At 36.4% G+C, this 18,578-nt stretch overlaps 2 protein-coding genes across 3 annotated transcripts in view; both read right to left on the reverse strand.

The window, feature by feature from the left end:
* LOC143185056 (late secretory pathway protein AVL9 homolog) overlaps positions 1-8,528 on the reverse strand; it is a 29,194-nt gene extending 20,666 nt beyond the window's left edge. Inside the window, exons 1-3 of one of the 2 annotated variants that reach the window (XM_076387769.1) lie at positions 8,395-8,528; positions 7,887-8,131; positions 4,096-4,263 (exon numbers count right to left, since the gene is read on the reverse strand). The gene's annotated coding sequence lies outside the window, so the exon portion shown is untranslated. Of the gene's footprint in view, positions 1-4,095; positions 4,264-7,886; positions 8,132-8,394 lie in introns of those variants that run through there. The other variant, XM_076387770.1, reaches the window with a different exon arrangement.
* A 1,948-nt stretch (positions 8,529-10,476) lies between these two features.
* Positions 10,477-18,578, reverse strand: LOC143184920 (SUZ RNA-binding domain-containing). The gene is made up of 4 exons (XM_076387522.1): positions 18,173-18,578; positions 16,357-16,427; positions 14,890-15,079; positions 10,477-11,840 (listed from the first exon to the last, which is right to left on the reverse strand). Exons 1-4 carry the CDS (start codon positions 18,224-18,226, stop codon positions 11,649-11,651), a joined length of 507 nt encoding a protein of 168 aa, XP_076243637.1. The 5' UTR covers positions 18,227-18,578; the 3' UTR covers positions 10,477-11,648.

The following is an 18,578-nucleotide window of genomic DNA, read 5'->3' on the forward strand; positions in this document are numbered from 1 at the left end:
CACGTTGGAAAGATTTCCCCATGTTGATTGATAACCTTGACTTAGGCAGTGGCTAACAGGATAACAGAATTGATATCAGCAGCCTCAGAATGTGCGTGGTGAATACTCTTCGATATTCCTTCAATGGGTGGTGCTGCGTGGCTAGAGGCTGCTTCGGTGAATGACCTTGTACTGTAGACAAAGATTTCTTCGGATATGAGGGCTATGCGAAATGTAATGTCGAGTGGTTGCACTTTCCACATTCAATGCATCGCTTTGCGGATTGACAGCGTGAAGCTCGGTGCTGCCTAGACAAAGGGAGCAGAGTCCCTTAGCTAAAATGAACTCTGATCATTGTTTGATAGACTTCTGCTGGTACTTGGGACAATGAGCGGTATAGTGTTCGTGCTTGCATTGCAGGCAGGATTTTACATGGTTGTCGCTTGCTGATTTCGTGGTCGCAGAATGAGACCTTACTAATTGATTCCGCAGTTGAGAAGGTCTGGATTGAGATTTCTCAAATGCTTGGAGGGAGATGATGTTCCCAAGCTTTCACCGATTCAGGATCTAATCTTTGAACACTCATAAAAACAAGGATGCCATTCCAAAATTGGATTAGTCATCGCAGAGTTTCCAACGTACGGTAAACTTGCATGACCGACGTATAAAGAGTTTCCATTTCGGAGACTGACTCTCTCGTCATCCTTTTTAGTGAAAATAGTGACTGTAATGCTGAATTTACCAGTCGTCGTTCGTTTTCATAAAAGGAAGTAAGTGATTTCCATGCCTTTTGGAAATTGTCAGAAATAAGAGCAGTATTCTTAAGCAGGTGCGATGCTGAACTGATAAGCTTAGTTTCAAGATATTGTAGTTTTTCGACGGAGGAAATGCTAGCATTCGATAAAATCAAAGACGTAAATAAATCTTGAAATGACAATCAGTCAGACAGCGTGCCGTTGAAGTTAGATAAGTCAGTCCGTGGTAAGCGGGGTGTATGACATATCGAACTAACTGTGAGTGGTTGAGAGGCGGATCTTTCAGGTGGTGCTTAAGTCGAAGTACTATGACATTCTTCCAACAAGGTTGTCATTTTTGCTATAGTTTCCAAGTAACAATCTCTGGGTATGTCGAAAATGATCTCAGTAAAGTATGGATGTTCTTTTACCATTTGCAGATCGTTAACATTTAATCTCGATAATGATTGTGTGCTGCTTTATGACTTATTTGAAATTTCTCCCATTGGTCGTTTAGATCGTGCATTTTAATCTCTACTTGTTGTCGAGTAATCGATGAGTAGGTAAGGTTCACCAAAAATTTGGCGATAGAGTTGCTTTATGAGAGTTATTGTTCAACTTTATACTCCATGTGGTTACGCTTCATAATAAATCTGTCTCGTCTCTAGTTTTGTTTTCTGTTCTCTTTATTTTCTTTCTCGAAGGACCAGAAGTGTTGAGTGTAAAAGAATTAAGAGAGTAAGAATCAAAAGTGAAGAATAATTTTTTATAATTATATTTCCTTAATATTTCCTTATAATTACATTAAAAGAGGGAGAGAAGAAAGGGGGTGTGCCGTTAAGCACTAACTCAGTCCCGTTGGATGATTCGACCTACAAAAGAACAGTAATTCAATGACCAGGTGGAAGCAGATGTCTACGCCGAGCCTCGAAGTGATTCACCTCCCGTGCAAATCGAATGACACAATCGTAACTACATCGATATCTTGCACGTCGCTGTAAAATGGATGCTTCAATAACCGTACCAGTGACGCGTCTCGCAAGACAGGTTTAAGGAACCGTACCAGTGACATGTCTCACGAAACGGGTTTAAGGAACCGTGTCACAGACAAGTTTTGAATTGTCTTAACTTCACAAGATCGAAAGTGGGGATTAGAACTCTTGTGAAGCCTGTCAGAATTGAAAAACGGGAAGAAAACCTCTTTGAGTGTCACCATGTTCGACTAAGATTGACACTTTAGGACAACACGTGTGGATAACAACAAAATAACACTTCTGTAATGATTATTTCGTCTTCAAGCTGCACAAGAAGAACCACGCCGTTATTTACTAGCCGATTCCTTTGTTAAAGGAAAAAAAACATGGCTGGCGATTGTGCGCCACCGGTGCGTTCACCTCGCTTAAGCACATAGCCGTCGATTCGGCTCTCGCTGTGCTATCGGACTGAGGACCTGTGCTGCCAGACTGAGGACGCAAATATTGAAAATTAACCCCTCCACTATGCGACTACGCACGGGCCGCTTATCCGTGAGCTCGGTGCTTCGGGCAGCTTCGATTGCTTCGAACAGCTTCGGCTGACTTTAGGAGATCGAGAGAGAAGGTGGGACATGATGTGCATTCTCTCGCTCTTTGTAGTGTTTAAATCCCAACCGCTAGCAAACGACACACACCTCACGCGAGCTTTTCGATTGCCCGGATATTTTCAGTTTGCAAGTTAGAAAAGTATACTAATGAAAAAAACTTTCGAAAAATTTTTATTGTAGAAACAGTCATTTAAAGACCCTCTGATTATGTTTTGACTGTTAAAAAAAGGACTTTTTTTTTAAAAACCTTGTATGTTTATTAATCCAATTGCATTCAAACGGCTGAACGAATTTCAATGAAATTTTATATCTAAATTTTATATTCTCATCTCAAAGTCTTATTAGATTTCGAGCAGAATCGGTGCATGGATAATGATACTTACCTCTTATAGTTACTTGAATTTTCTCATATGTATTCGTTGTTCGTAACAATTTAAAAAAATGTTTCAAATTAGTTTTATATAGAATTAGATTTTATAGAAAGAAGTTAAATGAATTTTCTCTCAATTTGAATAGTAGTAGCGGCGATTTTTTACTTAATATCTCGGAAAGTAAAGCCGACTGTCTCGTATATACGTAGAAAAAAGTTGTTAAAAATGTTGTCCTTTATAATATATTTCAAGCTCATCGAAATGGTGAGGGCGTCACATATTGTCAAGTTGACCAAGTGAGGTTGTATGGGTCATAGTTATTATTTAATATCTATCTATTAATTATAATTATAACACTGGTTATAGTACGCAAGGGTTATATGTCTAAGCCTTATAGTTAGTTGAACGATAGTTGAGTTATGGCTATATGATTACGCTATTTTTAATTATAAATATGTTAAGTTATGCAATTCGCGGTAGTGAACCCCCTATATTCTATATCGTTGATACGATACGCAGCGTGAGTGTGTATGTCTGTCTGCACAATAGATCTTATTTCGTATCACTCGTATGCCTCAGTCACTGCCAAAGCTATAGATGACTATAATCACGGAGCGGTCTTAAGTACTCGTGGAAGAATTAATCCTTGTTTGAATTGTCTAAGCATCCGTAAGCCTTTCGTTTATCTCGTTTATATCGACTGATAAGTCGCTGGCTTTCGAAAAAATACTGTTGTACCGAACAACGTCCATCCGTAACATAGTTGCGTCAATCCAGAAACGTTTTGGATAGGCACGTGCAAGCACGTTGTACAAAATCAGCATCGACATCTCCACCGTCGAGGATGTTGCTAACAGGACCATATATGATAATGTGTGACCCGATAGCGATACGAAAACAGAATTCGATATAGGCGAAATCGAGGAGTTTGAAGATAATTACGAACGACGAAAGGTCGAAGTGAGCACTTGTATTCTCGCTAACCGTTCAGACACTTTGTTCAATAAACGAAGATTTGCTGAAATCATCCAGTGGATTCTAATCCCTTAACCGCTCACGTACTCAACGACCATATTCCGTACCTCGTCCTGCGAATCGCCTCGCGAGGCACAATATTCTTTACGAGCGATCTTAATATCTGTCAGACTGAAAACGACTTCTAGCGCTTGTTTGACAGGCGATTCGTCTGCTTACAGTTAGCGTGAACTATAACTTTAAAGGAGCATCAACTATTAAATTTACTAGAATGGTCACTACCCATAGGGGAGCGATTTCGATCTAACAGGGGTCAGTACAGCACCTGCCTTCAAGATGTCGCTCGTACTACACTCGCTTAGACTTGTCGTAGTGTACCTGTCATAAAGGTTACGCAAACCTGAATCTGCAAAGGAGCATCGAATACTTTCGGTCTCTGGAAAACGGTCGCTACCTTTAAAAAAGGGGTCTCGATCTTACTGGATGAGTACCTCAGCTGCCTCTTAGATCTTCATGCTTCCGTCTCCTGTTTTTTTCTTTTTCTTCTTTTTTCAATGAGTCAGGCGGGTGTACCTGAATCCCGCGGCCCCTTTACCACCACTCCTAGATAGTTCGGTATTACCTGCAGAAAGTGAGAAAAGTCGATAAGTTTATGTCCTGGCTAATAATTGGAGAAAATTGTAAAAACACCAATTGCAGGATGCAAGGAATGCTGCCAGAGTTTAGGGGAATGTCAGTCTAGAGGGATTTTGGAACAAGAATCTTTTATGAAGGAAGAAGCATGGGAAGTGAAATTTGACCCAGTATGGAATTTTGAGTAGGTCGTACGTTCCAATATCGTGAATGAGTCTGTTCTCATGACCCTTAATGGAGTAACTTCTCAGGAGGTTTTCGATATAGTCCAGCACACGCTCTAGACCCAGGCTTGATGCATTTTCGTCGCCAAAAAGCGAGGTCGTTTTTCTAAGAGTATTCGTAAAATTTTATTTTGAGATCTGTTGACTATGTTCAAATGGATCGAGGCGGCGCAGCGCTGGACCATACCTGACAACCATAAGTAAGTACCGGTTGGAGACAGGAGGTGTACAGCAATACTCTCAGTTTCAGTTGGAGGGGAGAGCTGTCGTAGATGTACCGATGCATGGCACTCGCCGCCGAACGGAACCTCCTGACCCTTTCCGCCACTGCAGGGGCCCATTTCAATTTGATATCAAGAATGATCTTCCGATAGCGGACCTTCGTCTCGCCAAGATATTGGTTGATTGCATATCTTTAAATGAACTGAGGAGTTTTTAGGGGACTAGGGTTAAAGGAGGAGGCTAACAGCGCAGTATCATTCGCAAACATAGCCAAAAGGCAGCTCTTGTGCAAGAGGATGTTGTTAATATATATATTACACAGAGTGGGCTCCATTGTGGAACACCCGCCGTGATTTTGTGGCGTGCAACTGCTGAGCAGCCCAGCTGAACAAACATGTAACGGTTCGTAAGATAAGAATGTATTAGAAGCGAGATTGAAGAAAGGAAACCAGACTTGATGAGTTTGTACATAAGAGCATTTACCACACTGAGTCAAAAGCTTTTGAAAGGTCCAGAAACACCATAACGGAGTACCTTTTGACATTCATTTCGTGTATGACTAGTGGGGTGGCCCTAACTGGTTGTTGGATTGTGGAATGTCCCTGCCTAATAGAGCTACACGAGGACTTTTCTGTTAACTTTTTTGATCATGTGGAAGCGAATGCTATCGTAACCGCAAGCCTTTCCCTTCCTAATTCTCTTTATGTGAGCGATTATGTTATCTGGTGAAATGTGAAACTCCTTCCAATTAGCTAAGGCAGTAGCAGTGAGTGTAGACATTCGTTTACTTCGGCTTCATGGGGCGACATGAGTGGGAGAACAAAATTGTGGATGTCATTTAAGGTCTTCGCAAATGCTTTAGCTTTGCTTAAGTTCGACAACGCTGGGCCGGTTACGGTTGAGATCAGAGGGATAATGGACCTCTGAAACGTAAGGGCACGGAAGGCAGGCCAGAAAGTATAGTTGTGGTTTAGGTTTTTAAGCCTCTTCTCCTGGCCCTCCTTGCATAAGGTACTTATACAAGATTTAATGTCTTTGCTGATAGTTTTAATTAATCCTTGGAAATAAGGTATTCCGGTAGCTTGGAAGCTTTTCCTTGCTCTCCTTCTCATTCTTATTAGGCCGCTAAGTTGATTATCTGATTCCAGATCCGGGTGGTGCTCGGTTGGTTGCGAGCACGATGTGGGTTTCCTGTAGTAGGACCTGAGAAAGGAGGTTAAGTCTTGAATGCAGGAATTCAGGTCGGTGTTATTCTGGAAGCTGTGCTGTATAGTGAAGGATCCTGTGCGGAATTTATAGTCGTCCCAGTTAGTTGTCAGGATGCTATTTGAAGGGTGACGTCGGTCATTGGAAGGGAATAGTTGGACCGGCCTGTGGTCAGTATCAAAGTCGTAATGCAGGTGAAGTCCTTAGGTGATTCAACCAGGAAAAGGTCCAGTATCGACGGGTTACAGTTAGCTCGATCAGTTGGAAGTCAGTAAGTGGTCGTGGAATACTACCCCACTGGTGTTGTTGTTACGGTTTGACCAGGCCCGATGGTGGACATTAAAATTTCCTCCCAATATGAATGGTTGACCCATACCCGTGGGTATATCCAGATGTTAGGAGAGACGTAAGCTACTCCTATGTAAAGAGAAGGTTAATGCAGCTTGATATACAGATTGTATAGACATTCATGTTTTTGGAGAGCCGGTTTAAGGACTTCTGAGTAGGGAATGGAGCGGTAGACGGCGATGCCCCCCCCCCCCCCCCCCCCCCCCCACCCACCCACCATTTTTATTCACTAGATTATCTTTGCGAACTATCGAGAACCCAGGGAGAGAGAAGTCAAAATCAGGGGACGGCCATGTTTCAGTGACCAGAACAATATGAACATTATACTTTTGACCAGCCAGATTGAGTTCATTTCTACGCTTCCTAATGGAATAGGCGTTCTAGAGCATGAGTAAGGGGAGGCCGTTTAAGAGAGTGAATTTGCAGCCGCCATAAATACCTGGAGCCTTTTAAAGCCACTGTGACATCTTTTTAGATCATCCAATAGTTTCCTAGCAACTTGGCACATACTTTCTAAATTACAAATTTGATTAATCTTCCTCAGAGTTAGCAAGGGCTCAGTAAGCACGTCGTTTCCAGCAGGAGAGGGAGAATTGAATGAATTGATGGCGCTGGGAGAGCTGTCAATCCCGAAAGAAGGGCTCTGCTGTATGACTTGTGGATCTATTTGGGGCTAGGAGCGTTTACCATCCTAGGAGTATGGTCGCGAAACCGGAGGGGATACGTGACTGTCGTTGGGTCTGCCTTTTGGCCAAATATGCTGACAATGCCGGGTAATTGTTGTGATTTGCTGTGTGCACACCTGAGCAGTTTGAATGATAATTGGGTCATACTTGTGCCATTTGGAAAGACTAACTTGTAGATACAGTGGACTGCTTTGGTGTTTTTGTTGACGGGGATGCATACGGTAGGATTATGCCCTTTGGATTGCATTTTCTCTATTATGTCCTCAGGAGAAATTTTAGGGAGGCCTTTTAAGACAACCACCAGAGATTTGTCGGAGTTCAGTGTGAAAGTGTGGAAGGGTTTATTTCCCTGTAAGAATTTGTTTTTGAGACGTTTAAAGCTCTTAATGTTAGGAAGGTTTATTCTAATTTTGTCTCCAAAGAATTTGAGTTTGAATTCTTCCTTAAATTCGTTTTTAAGTTCTTTAGTGAAATCAACAAGGTTACCTTGAAAGTTTTGAATGTGTATTGGGGGAGATTTAATATGTTCTATGGGGTTTCAGAGGTCAACGTTACTACTGGAAATTGGAGTGTACAGAAGATTTGAGGGATCACTACCGACAGTGGGGTGATCCAAATTGGGGAGTGCATTTTTGGAACCAGAGGCAGCATTACCTTCAGAGGAGTCCCTGAAGAAGCTGAGTAAATTAAATCTATTTTCAATAGGAATTTGGGGGACCGCTTTAAGGTACCATGCTATGACTAAGGGTGTTTTTAATCAGTTTAGAATCGCTGGCAGAGGCGGAAGGATTGGTGGTATCGTTAATTGACACAAAAAGATTTGCTCTTCTTATGGGGATAGGCAGCTTGGAAATAGGCTTGTTGATTTGGAGTGCCATGGAAAGCTTTGTTTGGAATGGAATTAGCTGAATTACATTGAGACTTACCGACTTGGTGTTGTTCTCGATGGGGTTTATTAATGAATTACTAAGGATGTTGGTGCACTGGGCGTCTCCATGGTTGTTTTGGGCTGCAGAGATCGTCCCTCTACCCGGGTATAACGAGCTGTCGCTCAGCAGCACCTAGCGCCTCCCAAGTGCACTTGTAATTTTGAACGTAATTTTGGCACTAATATCCAAGAATCACAGTGACTTTACGAAATTTCTTGGTCGGTATCTGCCGTTACAGTTTTCTTTACAGAAATAAAATTATCCACAGACATGTGGCTGCCTAATGAATGCGAGATGGAGCCACACTGTGATTCCCCCTCCACTATACACACTACTATACGAGCCGTATGTACGTGAATTCGGCCCTTCGGATCACTTCGGATAGCTTCGGAAAGACGAGAGAGAAGGCAAATGTCATATCTTACTCTCGCGTTACTAAAATGCTAAATTATGGTTTGTCCGAAGCAGTCCGAACCGCCGAGCTCACTTTCTGTTCGAACCTTACAATGTCACTCGGAATGACTTTTCATAGGACTTCTTGTGGGACATGAACGAAACACGCAGCTCGTATAGTTGCATGTGTAGTGGTTCGTCAAATTTTCGAAACTCGCGTGTCAACTCAGGGCAGCACGGGCCTCCTGATTAGGCCTGGTGTGTTCAAGCGGAACTAAACTTGTCAGTTTTTTACTCTGTTTTATCTCTAACCTGGCAAAAAGCACTGCCAAATCGCGCTGACGCTTTACGTTCTTATATTGGAAGGTTTTGAGCTGGAAAAGGGCTCATTCGATAGAGGAAGGTTCAATCTAGCCCGCGCTGATCATGATTTCGCTCAGAACAATCTCTAAATTAGCTAAAAATGCTTAGATTTCATGGCTGTGAATTTGTCGATTTTTGCTTTACTTTGAACACTCATATTACTGAACATCAGCAGAATCTGATTAAATAATGACCAGCGCGGGCTAGATTGAACCTTCCTCTATCGAACGAGTCCTTTTTCATCTCAAAATCTTTCAATATAAGGACGTAAAGCGTCAGCGCGATTTGGCAGTGCTTTTTGCCAGGTTAGAGATAAAACAGAGTAAAAAACTGACAAGTTTAGTTCCGCTTGAACACACCAGGCAGCGCCTAAAAAAAAAAAACTTGATAGCAAAAGACGGGCTCCGTATTCTTGTCTTCTCGGGCTTTCGTAAATATGTCTGGGCAAATGAAAATATCGCGCGCGGTTTGTGTCGTTTGTCGGATAACTTGGACAGTATTTAAAGAGCGAGAGAGTAAGGTTCACTTTACGCTTGCGTTCTCTTTTGACTTTTCGAATATGGCCGAAGTGGCCCGAAGCGCCGAGCTCACGTACACGCGACTCCTAAGGTGGTGTGTGTAGTGGAGGGGGAAATTTTCAGTAACTCGCATCGTTAATTTGGGTATCACAGATTCCGATTCCACATCGGTAGCCTTACAAATTAGGCGTCGCCTGGTTTGCAAATGCTCAACTTTTGTCACATTTTTTGCTCTGTTTTATCGATAACCCAGCCAAAAGCAATACTGTTGTATGGTTTTACGGCCTGACACTTTTCGTCCTTATATGAGAACATTTTGAACTGGGAAAGGGTTCATTCGATAGAAAAAAGTACAACGCAGCGCAGTCAACTCGCGATTTCGTTCAAAACACTCTCTAAATTACATAAAAATGCTTAAATTTCCATAGCTGTCAATGGTAGATTTTTGCTCTACTTTACAACACTCGTATTACTAAATATCAGTAGAATTTCGTTAAATCGCGAGTTGACTGCGCTGCATTGAACTGTTTTCTTTCGAATGAACCCATTCCCAGTTTAAAATCATCTCATATAAGGACGAAAAGTGTCAGGCCGTAAACCCCTGTTTTTGCCTAATTTTGTCGGTAATGTCGCCGTTCTGACATATCTGATCGTACCCCCTTAAACATTATGAAATTATTTTCATCAATGTTACACATTAATTGGACACAACGAATGATCCAGAATGACTGCTAACCTATATTCCCGCATAATTTAATACCAAATTATTAATTAAATTATTATTAAGCATAGCGTTGAGGTAGAGATTCCTCAAATCCTGCAGGTTTCTCACGAAACTGCCAAAGAATATTCCTCTATAGAGTAGAGTTATACTGAACTGAGATTCTTCACTCTACGGCAAACAGTGCTATAGTAGCAAATCCTCAAATCTTTCAACACTATGTATACTCAAAGCTTCTAATATTCCAACTAACAAGGGCTGCAGTCCGAAATTAGCAGCGACTGCTAATACTGTTAAAGTTGAACGTTTGAATATTTATTCTTTTCGAAATTACATTTTGTAATTGCAGTACTAACAGCAGAATTGTAATTCGGAACGAAAATAATGGCAATTGTCAACAGTTTCAAATTTTAAATTGTAATACGAGTTAAGAACTGTGTCCTTTTACATGTCCCTTTTATATCGTGGTGTGAACGTACTTAGCGCGAGTCTCTACCGAGACTCCTGGTATTCTTCAAGTTCTGTTCATTAAGGAAAAACATTTACGTACACTTCTACCAAATTAGGAAAAATTATATTTATTCATAAAAAATAAATTAAAAACATCCGAAATATGTTGATTTTACATGAGTTAAACTACATAATTAAACTATAACTTAATTATCAGTTTATACGTCAAGTATGGTCAAGTAAGCGGCTCTGTCTAATCATAGATTTAGGCACTAGCGGCGCCTACTCGAGACCTCCTTAACTATATTACTAGTAAAGAGGGCACAAGGTTATGCGAAATTCCGTATGTTCCTAGATCTAGTACTGACTATATCAGTGCCCCTGTGTGTACACCCAACTCAGATGAATCTGACTACACCAATATCTTCTATCTCTTTCTTACACAGGAATCATTAAATACGAGAGAGAGAGAGAGAGAGAGAGAGAGAGAGAGAGAGAGAGAGAGAATTATGCCAGAATCGTGAGTTGGCCGTACACTATTAAATGCTATGAAAAGTATTTTAATATTTATGAGGTAAATGTCGCAGTACCTGAACACTTAAGCTTAAATTCTAATGCATTTAATAAAAAACAAAAACTGTATCATAAAATACATAGTATATTCAGCTACAAGGACACAATTCAATTATCGGGACATGCGATTTTGGACTATCCACTTAGTGGGACATTTGCCCCCAGCATCCGGGTATTGCGACATTTATCTTAACTAATGAGTTTTTTATTTCTAAATTGAAAGGAAATGAAATTAGTAAGAACACAAGATTTATAACTGAAATATATAACAAATTGCTACAAGAGAAATCTTTTATTATACAATACGTTCCAAAAGCGCATACAAGTGTAGAAAGTAAAATAGCTTTCCATTTCACTATATATTGTAATTCGAATATTTGATTTAACATGTTCCCCTTACGATAGTTAGAAATTTTCATCTTTTAATTGAAGTTTTTTAAAATATAACAAACATCAACAAAATATAGTATCATATCGGTATGAAACATTACCATATCTATAATGACTCGTCTCTGTCAATTTATAGCCTTGATCCTTTTTTAAGTATGATCTATATATAGCGGTGCCTGCGGGGCACAGCTTTACTATGCTCCGTTCCAGATTACAGGAGCGAAGTGCTTGCATTTGGTCAGAAACATGAATTTTCTGCCTTCAGCCTCATAGCTGCCTCTCTTCCCAATGTAAAGAAGAAGGAAGAAGAGGAAAAAGATGGGTGGAAAAAACTGATCTCCGGAAGACACGCTACCTGCGTACATTAAATCCCCGTGTTCCATCTGGCCCAATTGGCATTCGAATAACATTATTTGGTAACCCACTACCGCTCGATGTTATTGGCTTTGGTTGAATTTTATTTATTTCTTGTACTAATTTTTCTTCTGGACTTTTTTCTTCACCCAAAATCCTTTTCCTTGCTTCCGCATATTCTTGCTCTCTCTGTAAAATATAGTTTATTTTATTCATTTTTCGTTAAGACAGTGAATGTAGCTTCCGCCTAAGAGTCTCAAAAATGTCTCGTCGTTTCTGTTCTATTCCCTTAACTGGCAAAAAGTTACGGCAATGGGCTTGATGGTTTCAATAAATTGACTCATATTCGAACATTTGTGCGAATGAGCCTCTATTATGAAGATACTTAACATTATGGTTTCATAAGATTAAAAATTAATAAACTTGTCAGGCTATGAACGGTTATGCGTTTAGCGTACTGGCTTATGAACCGTGAGTTGTGAGGGGTGGGAATATGTAAGAAAATTTATGTCTTTTTAGTTTCGTTTTTGTAGGCAATTCTATTCCTGTAAAAATTCTTATTTTATCATTATTGTTTTATTAAAATTATTTTTAAACGCTTCTTATGTTATCTAAAGATCAAGCTTAATTAACATTGTGAAAGACGTTTGTGACAAATCATGAATATCTAATCATATCAATAAAATGGAAAACGAACAACTGATGATAAAGTTCTCAATTACTTTGTAAAACATTAACAAAATTTTATAATTTTTTAATGAAACTTTGCGGAAATGTGAAATGTACCGGCTATCTCAAAACTGATGGTATAAGCGGAAAGATGTTTCTCCATGAAAAACTTAAGTTGAAAATATAGAATAAACTTTTTCTATATCGTGATTTATTTTTGACAAAATTGAGTTGGAATTATGGTCGGTAAATGAATATGAGAAATGTTTCTAATTTACGGTAAAAATAGTTGGTGGTCAGACCGTGAGTGTTCCTCCTTATTCCATATATCTTTCAAGCACTAAACCTATACTTTCATACGTTTGTATCCGATCATAATTCAAACTCACTTTTCTTGAAAATGAAGCACGGTATCCAAACATTTTATTGTATATTTTCGACTCATTTTTTGTATGTAGAATCACTAGTTCTAACATGCCCTGTATAAAGCATATCTGTTAGGTTAGAGCTATAGAATATTCCTAATTTATTCATCACCAAAAGTAACTTAGTTTTGTGTATATTTAAATAAGAGTTCCATAAAATTCATAATTATATTGTTTGATCTGCGCAATTAGAAGTATTATCTTTTATTTTACATATTGTAAAGGATATTATGTTCTGAGCGATATTGATATGCTTCAGCAGTTTTCACAAACCAGATCGCAGATATAGATTGGATATAATTCGCGGAAAAGCTGTACGATAAAGAATATTTACTTAAAAGCATAAATGTACGGAAAAAATTTAATAACTGAATGCTGACAAAAATATCACCATTCATTCACCAATAAGTATATTTTATATTTATTAGTGTGGAAACAGAAAATTACAAGTTCCTTTAATTAAATATTTAGAATGTTCAATATTTTAGCTATAACATTTTTTATTTAAATGTTGGTGAATTTTTCGAAAAGGTATCTGTTCATAGATTTCAATGATTTTGAAATATATTATAGAAAACGAGATTTTGAATAACTTTTTCCTATGCATGTAACAGTTGCCACTGCTACATTAAATTCTACTTGTATGTATGCGTCCACTGGGTCAATTTATTCTACTAAGTCAGTGATTCTCAACCTTTTTTCTGTCGCGGCACACTTTTAACGATTTCAAAATTTGACGACACACAAAATTTTTTTATGGATTTAAATACCTATTTCTGTTAAAATAATTTGTACATCTTCTTTTTAAATTATATTAGTTAATGTTTTAACATATTCAATAAGTACTTTTCTTTAATTTAAACTTTACTCGTAATAAAAAAAAGCATTATAATTCTTACTATATACATTTCTAAAATTTGACGGTATACTTTAAGAATTTGGCGGCACACAAAAGTGCTGTGGCACAGTGGTTGAGAATCACTGTACTAAGTAATAAAAGTTTTAAAGATAATGCTTATAATATAGCTTGCTGGGCCCGTGCCACAACATGCTACACCGTGCTACAAGCAGAAGTTAATGTAGCAGTAGCAACTGTTTTCTCTGAATATCTCGAAAACTAAACTTGACTATTGGTTATATGCATGTGAAAAAGTTGTTTAAAATATTTTCCCTTATAGCACATTTCAGAATCATCGACATCCATGAACAGATACCATTCTGAAAAGTTTACCTAAATTTTTAATAAAAGTTTAAAAGATATTTAAAATTGGTTTTTTATAATAACTGTGTTCAACCGCAGTAATCCGTAATAGAAGTTGATTAAAATTTTATATCAGTTAATTATTAATTTTTAAAATAATTCAAACTCAATTTTCTCGAAAATGAAGTCCGATATTAAAGCATCACCACCTTTCCGCTTCTACTACCAGTTCCAGGACACCCTCTGTATAAAAAGTTTCCACTGTAAGAAATCTTCATATTTTTCTTGTTTTTATGATGCATATCACTTTTTCAGTTACCAAGTCACTATATGAAACAAAAGTAGGAATATGAGAATAATATATTACAATATAGAGTATTTCTTTTTTACACTTTATATTGTTTGTATTCTGAAAATCATTATCAGTTAATCAGTAAATGTACGATGATAAACGCATAACCATTTTCATAGCTCAACTATTTCCTATCCTCTGCAAATTAAAGAAACCTTTAATCCCTTTATAGTCTGATTTGTAAACGCATATTTTAGCTTCAATGATGCACTACAAGTCTAGTTCATTATCAATCCAGCCCATGACAGTTACAGGCGAGCCTAATGTTGCACATTAATTAGCTCGTGACTGTCATGGACCTATGCAATGTCATATAATTTTTGTCATACTTATCCATGGAAAAAAAAACAAGTAGACATTTTTTGGGCCAATATTGTAAAATTTTGAAAAGCTGCAAGGGGTTAATGTTAAATATATATTATATACTATATTAAATATAATATGTTAAATAAGACATTACTTGACTGACTGGCTGTAAAGAAGTTTATTCTAGGCCAAAGTTTAAGGGAAAGGAATCATGCATAGCTCATACTTTGGAATCCATCCAGTGTTTATTAAGGATATTATTACTAACAATTATTAAAGGCCTACCTGTTTCAAGGTTTTTATAGGTTGCTTTGGTTTATCTCCGTTCACTAATGGACCATCACCACTCCCTTGAGAATCTCTCGCAGGTCTTTTTAATATTTTCACTGTTGGTTTTGGGGGTACATACTGGGATCTCATTCCATCTTCACCTAGTATTATCATTCTTGTGTTTGTACTGTGGTTGGCTTTGAAACTAAAACATTATAGTCATGAAATATTGTAGTAAAAATATGTAAGTAGTACAGTAACTATGATATGTAATTTGTGGAGCTAAAAATTACATCTTCCAGGTATACTAAGAATACATATGTAATATATATTGAAATTTTTAGTATTGTGGTACAGCACATCAGATAAATACATTTTAGGACAAAAAATAAAATTACTGATTAACAGTAAAGTGCTTAATGACGTTACCAACTTGGGCTATTATTGCTTTCATAACTTTAGTGTTATTTGACAAAATATACCTGAACTTTATTATGTAAAGATTTTTCCCCACCATTATGTTTCATGCCTCTAAGTTCTTTTGTTTCTATGTACAGTTATTATTATTTATCTCTCGAAAAGCCAAATGAATAGGAGTCGATACCAAATCACTTTTGATTCATAGCAGGACTGTAAATGTTCATTGACACATTTTAAACAAAATATAATATTTATAATATGTATGTAATAGGTAGCAATGTATTTAAAAAATATGAATATTTTATCAATATGTTTACAGAATGTATCCAAGTATTAAGTACAGAATGTACAGAATGTACTTAATACTGTGAATTTCTACCTGCGACTAAAACTAATTTAATCCATCATTCAAATGTTTTGTTTCATTTTCATGTATGTAAAATACTTCATCATTATAATTTTCTTCGTATTGTAAAAATTTACTAAATATGTACAGGTATAGCTCTTTCGATTTTTCTTTTTTCGCAATTAGACTCAATACTGTCTGCTAGAGACCTTCCATGTAGTCAATGTTCATGTTAAAGCGATATGTGAGCTTACCAAATGAATAGACGTTGCCGTTTCTCCGTTTCACTCAAATGTTAAGTTAAATGTGATTTGGTATCAACTGAGCAAGAGTTGAGCTCAATTTAAAAGTTTTTAATTGCAATGCATTTCTTACTGCACTGATTACATGTAGTTCATAACATAAAATTTGTATAAGATTTATAAGTTTTGGATTGAATAGATATCATGCAGTTTCAAGTTAAAAGGGAAAAAGGAAAGGAAATAACAAAATACATATTTAGCATAACTGATATTTCTTTTTTCAAAAATCTATTGATATCTTAAACTCCTTCCATAATATGAAATGTATTAACATTATTTGCACAAGTTACTTTTTTATGGTTGTACTAATTTATTTCAACATTCTATGTGAGTTGTATTTGTATTTGGTATTTGTAATTTCTATAGGCTCATTTAACTTTTAAAACCATTATAATGTCAATTCTTCAAACCTACCTAGAAGATTTCATTTCTTCTAATGCTTCTACTGCAGTTAACTGGAGCTCATCCAACTTTTTGTCCAAAGCCTAGAATTCAAATTAGTTCTAACATTATGTTATTATGATATAATCAAGTTTCATGTTATGATATTATATATACATAACTATTAATTGTGTATTAAACAATTTCTGCGAATTTAATCTGAAATACTCATGTTTTTATTCTCGAATACATTAACACATTGTTGACTGGACAAGTTGTGCAGAAAGAAACGCCTGTAACTGGTTATTGTTCATAAGGTTGTTTAAAGACAAATGAACTCTTCATTGGTCAATAATGTGTTGGGAAGTTGTTTTACTTCTACCTTCAAGGATAAAAAATATTTGATATAATTAACTATTTAGTATGAGATGAATATACAGAACATATTAATGTTCAAAACAAAATGTGCAATTACATATATTGTAACATTTTGGATTACTATTAGTGATGGGATCAAATTCATTATACATATACTCATAAATCTATATGTACCTATAATACAGAGTGATTCTCTCACCAGTGAAGTCAAAGGCACTATTACCATTAAAACACTGTGGCAACAACATCATGACTATGCAATGTGATCTGTCACAAACTTCTATTTTCAGCTCTTTATGTACGCATGAAAGACCTCTCAACAGATTATGTGTACAGATATGGAGCTATTGTTGCAGTATTTAGGTAACAATATTACCTTTGAGTTCAGTGGCAAGAGAATCATTGTATACATCGTATCCAAGTTTCTTTTCATATGGTTCAAATGCCACTCACAAGATATAGCCATTAAGTTTAAAATATTACTTCAAGTAAAAATATTAAACTTGAAACACCTTTTTGAAGATTAATTTCATTATTTTCAATAAATTATTATCAAATCATAGTTCAAATTTCAAACTGATGTTCTACTCTTATTGTTATTATATAGAACACATATAACTATGAATAACGAGCACTAAGAATAATTGATAACTGATTAACAAAAGTTCTATCATACATACAAGAAGAAGCTTAAATGTGGCAACTATGTCATTAGTTTGATTAAATACTTGAAAATGTAATTGTAAATGTTTCTACAAAAACTGCAATATATTATTAATATTATAAATAATACTGAGAAATACTATTTTATAGAAGAAATGTAATCTATTAATAGTATGCAATTAAATGATATATAGAGATTATAATAGTTAGTTTCAAAGATAAGAAAAATGATTTTAAATAAATAAAGATTTATAGTAAGGTACTCATAAAATTTTGAATCTATTTGACCATCGTTCAATTCTATTTAAAAATACTCTCCATTTCTTGAAATACTCATAGAAGGATTAAATCTGTTGAGTTTTGATTCAACTCTACTAGAAGGTGCTGCTTCTTTTTTTCATAATATTTATGACAGATTTGAATCTATTTGTGATATACTCGAGTCTACCACTAATTATAACAGAAAGGCATCTCTTAGCAAATACTGTGCTCTCATATTACCAATACTATTAACAGTCACATGGGTACCTACCCATGTTACATATAACATACTACATGTAATCATGGGCAAGTACAAGAATTCATGAATTCAAGAATAACTGAAATACAAGCACAGTTTCTATAATAGTCATGTATGATAGCATATTATTACTTAAAACATTCTACTCAAATACTATATCATTTATAATAGAATAGTAGCCCCAAAAATTGCATATTGTACGAATTTTCCGCGATAGAGGTTATACACAATTACTTTTTATCAAGTACCATGTAACATTTTATAGAGTGTATAAAGAAAGTTATTTACCCCTGATTCCTCAATTTCTTCCCAGCTTTCAAGGACGTCGTCCATGATTGACATTCCTTGATTTCTATATTATTAGTCTAATTTTCACGTCTCACTGCAAGAACTTAACAATACAGTCTTGGCTTGGCATGAACTACCAAGAAAAGTATAGGCGAGTAAGAGGCTAGTGTGTATGTGTGTATGCATTTTTTTGGAATAAAAATTTTAAATAATTATACGCGTCATCATATTCGCCAAATAAAGAGATTCCAAATTTCTTTGGTAAAGTTCTTTTTGATCCTGATCTATATTTTTGTTAACCATATGGTAGAAGCATTCGTGTTAGTGTTTAGTGTATTCCAAGGCAGAAAAAAGTTGTTTCGTAATAATTATTTGATATGTTCCAAAATGCAATTGAAACTATTAA

Source organism: Calliopsis andreniformis, chromosome 10, assembly GCF_051401765.1.
Source record: "Calliopsis andreniformis isolate RMS-2024a chromosome 10, iyCalAndr_principal, whole genome shotgun sequence".
NCBI classification, from domain to species: Eukaryota; Metazoa; Arthropoda; class Insecta; order Hymenoptera; family Andrenidae; genus Calliopsis; species Calliopsis andreniformis.

What these genes read in the sequence shown, in the direction of transcription:
- LOC143184920 (XM_076387522.1), bottom strand. Translation starts at nt 18,226, where the DNA reads ATGTCAATCATGGACGACGTCCTTGAAAGCTGGGAAGAAATTGAGGAA. An exon ending in AAGAAATTGAGGAATCAGGG is followed by an intron (nt 16,428 to 18,172) that starts GTAAATAACTTT and finishes TTTGAATTCTAG; the next exon opens with GCTTTGGACAAAAAGTTGGA. An exon ending in CTATAAAAACCTTGAAACAG is followed by an intron (nt 11,841 to 14,889) that starts GTAGGCCTTTAA and finishes TATATTTTACAG; the next exon opens with AGAGAGCAAGAATATGCGGA.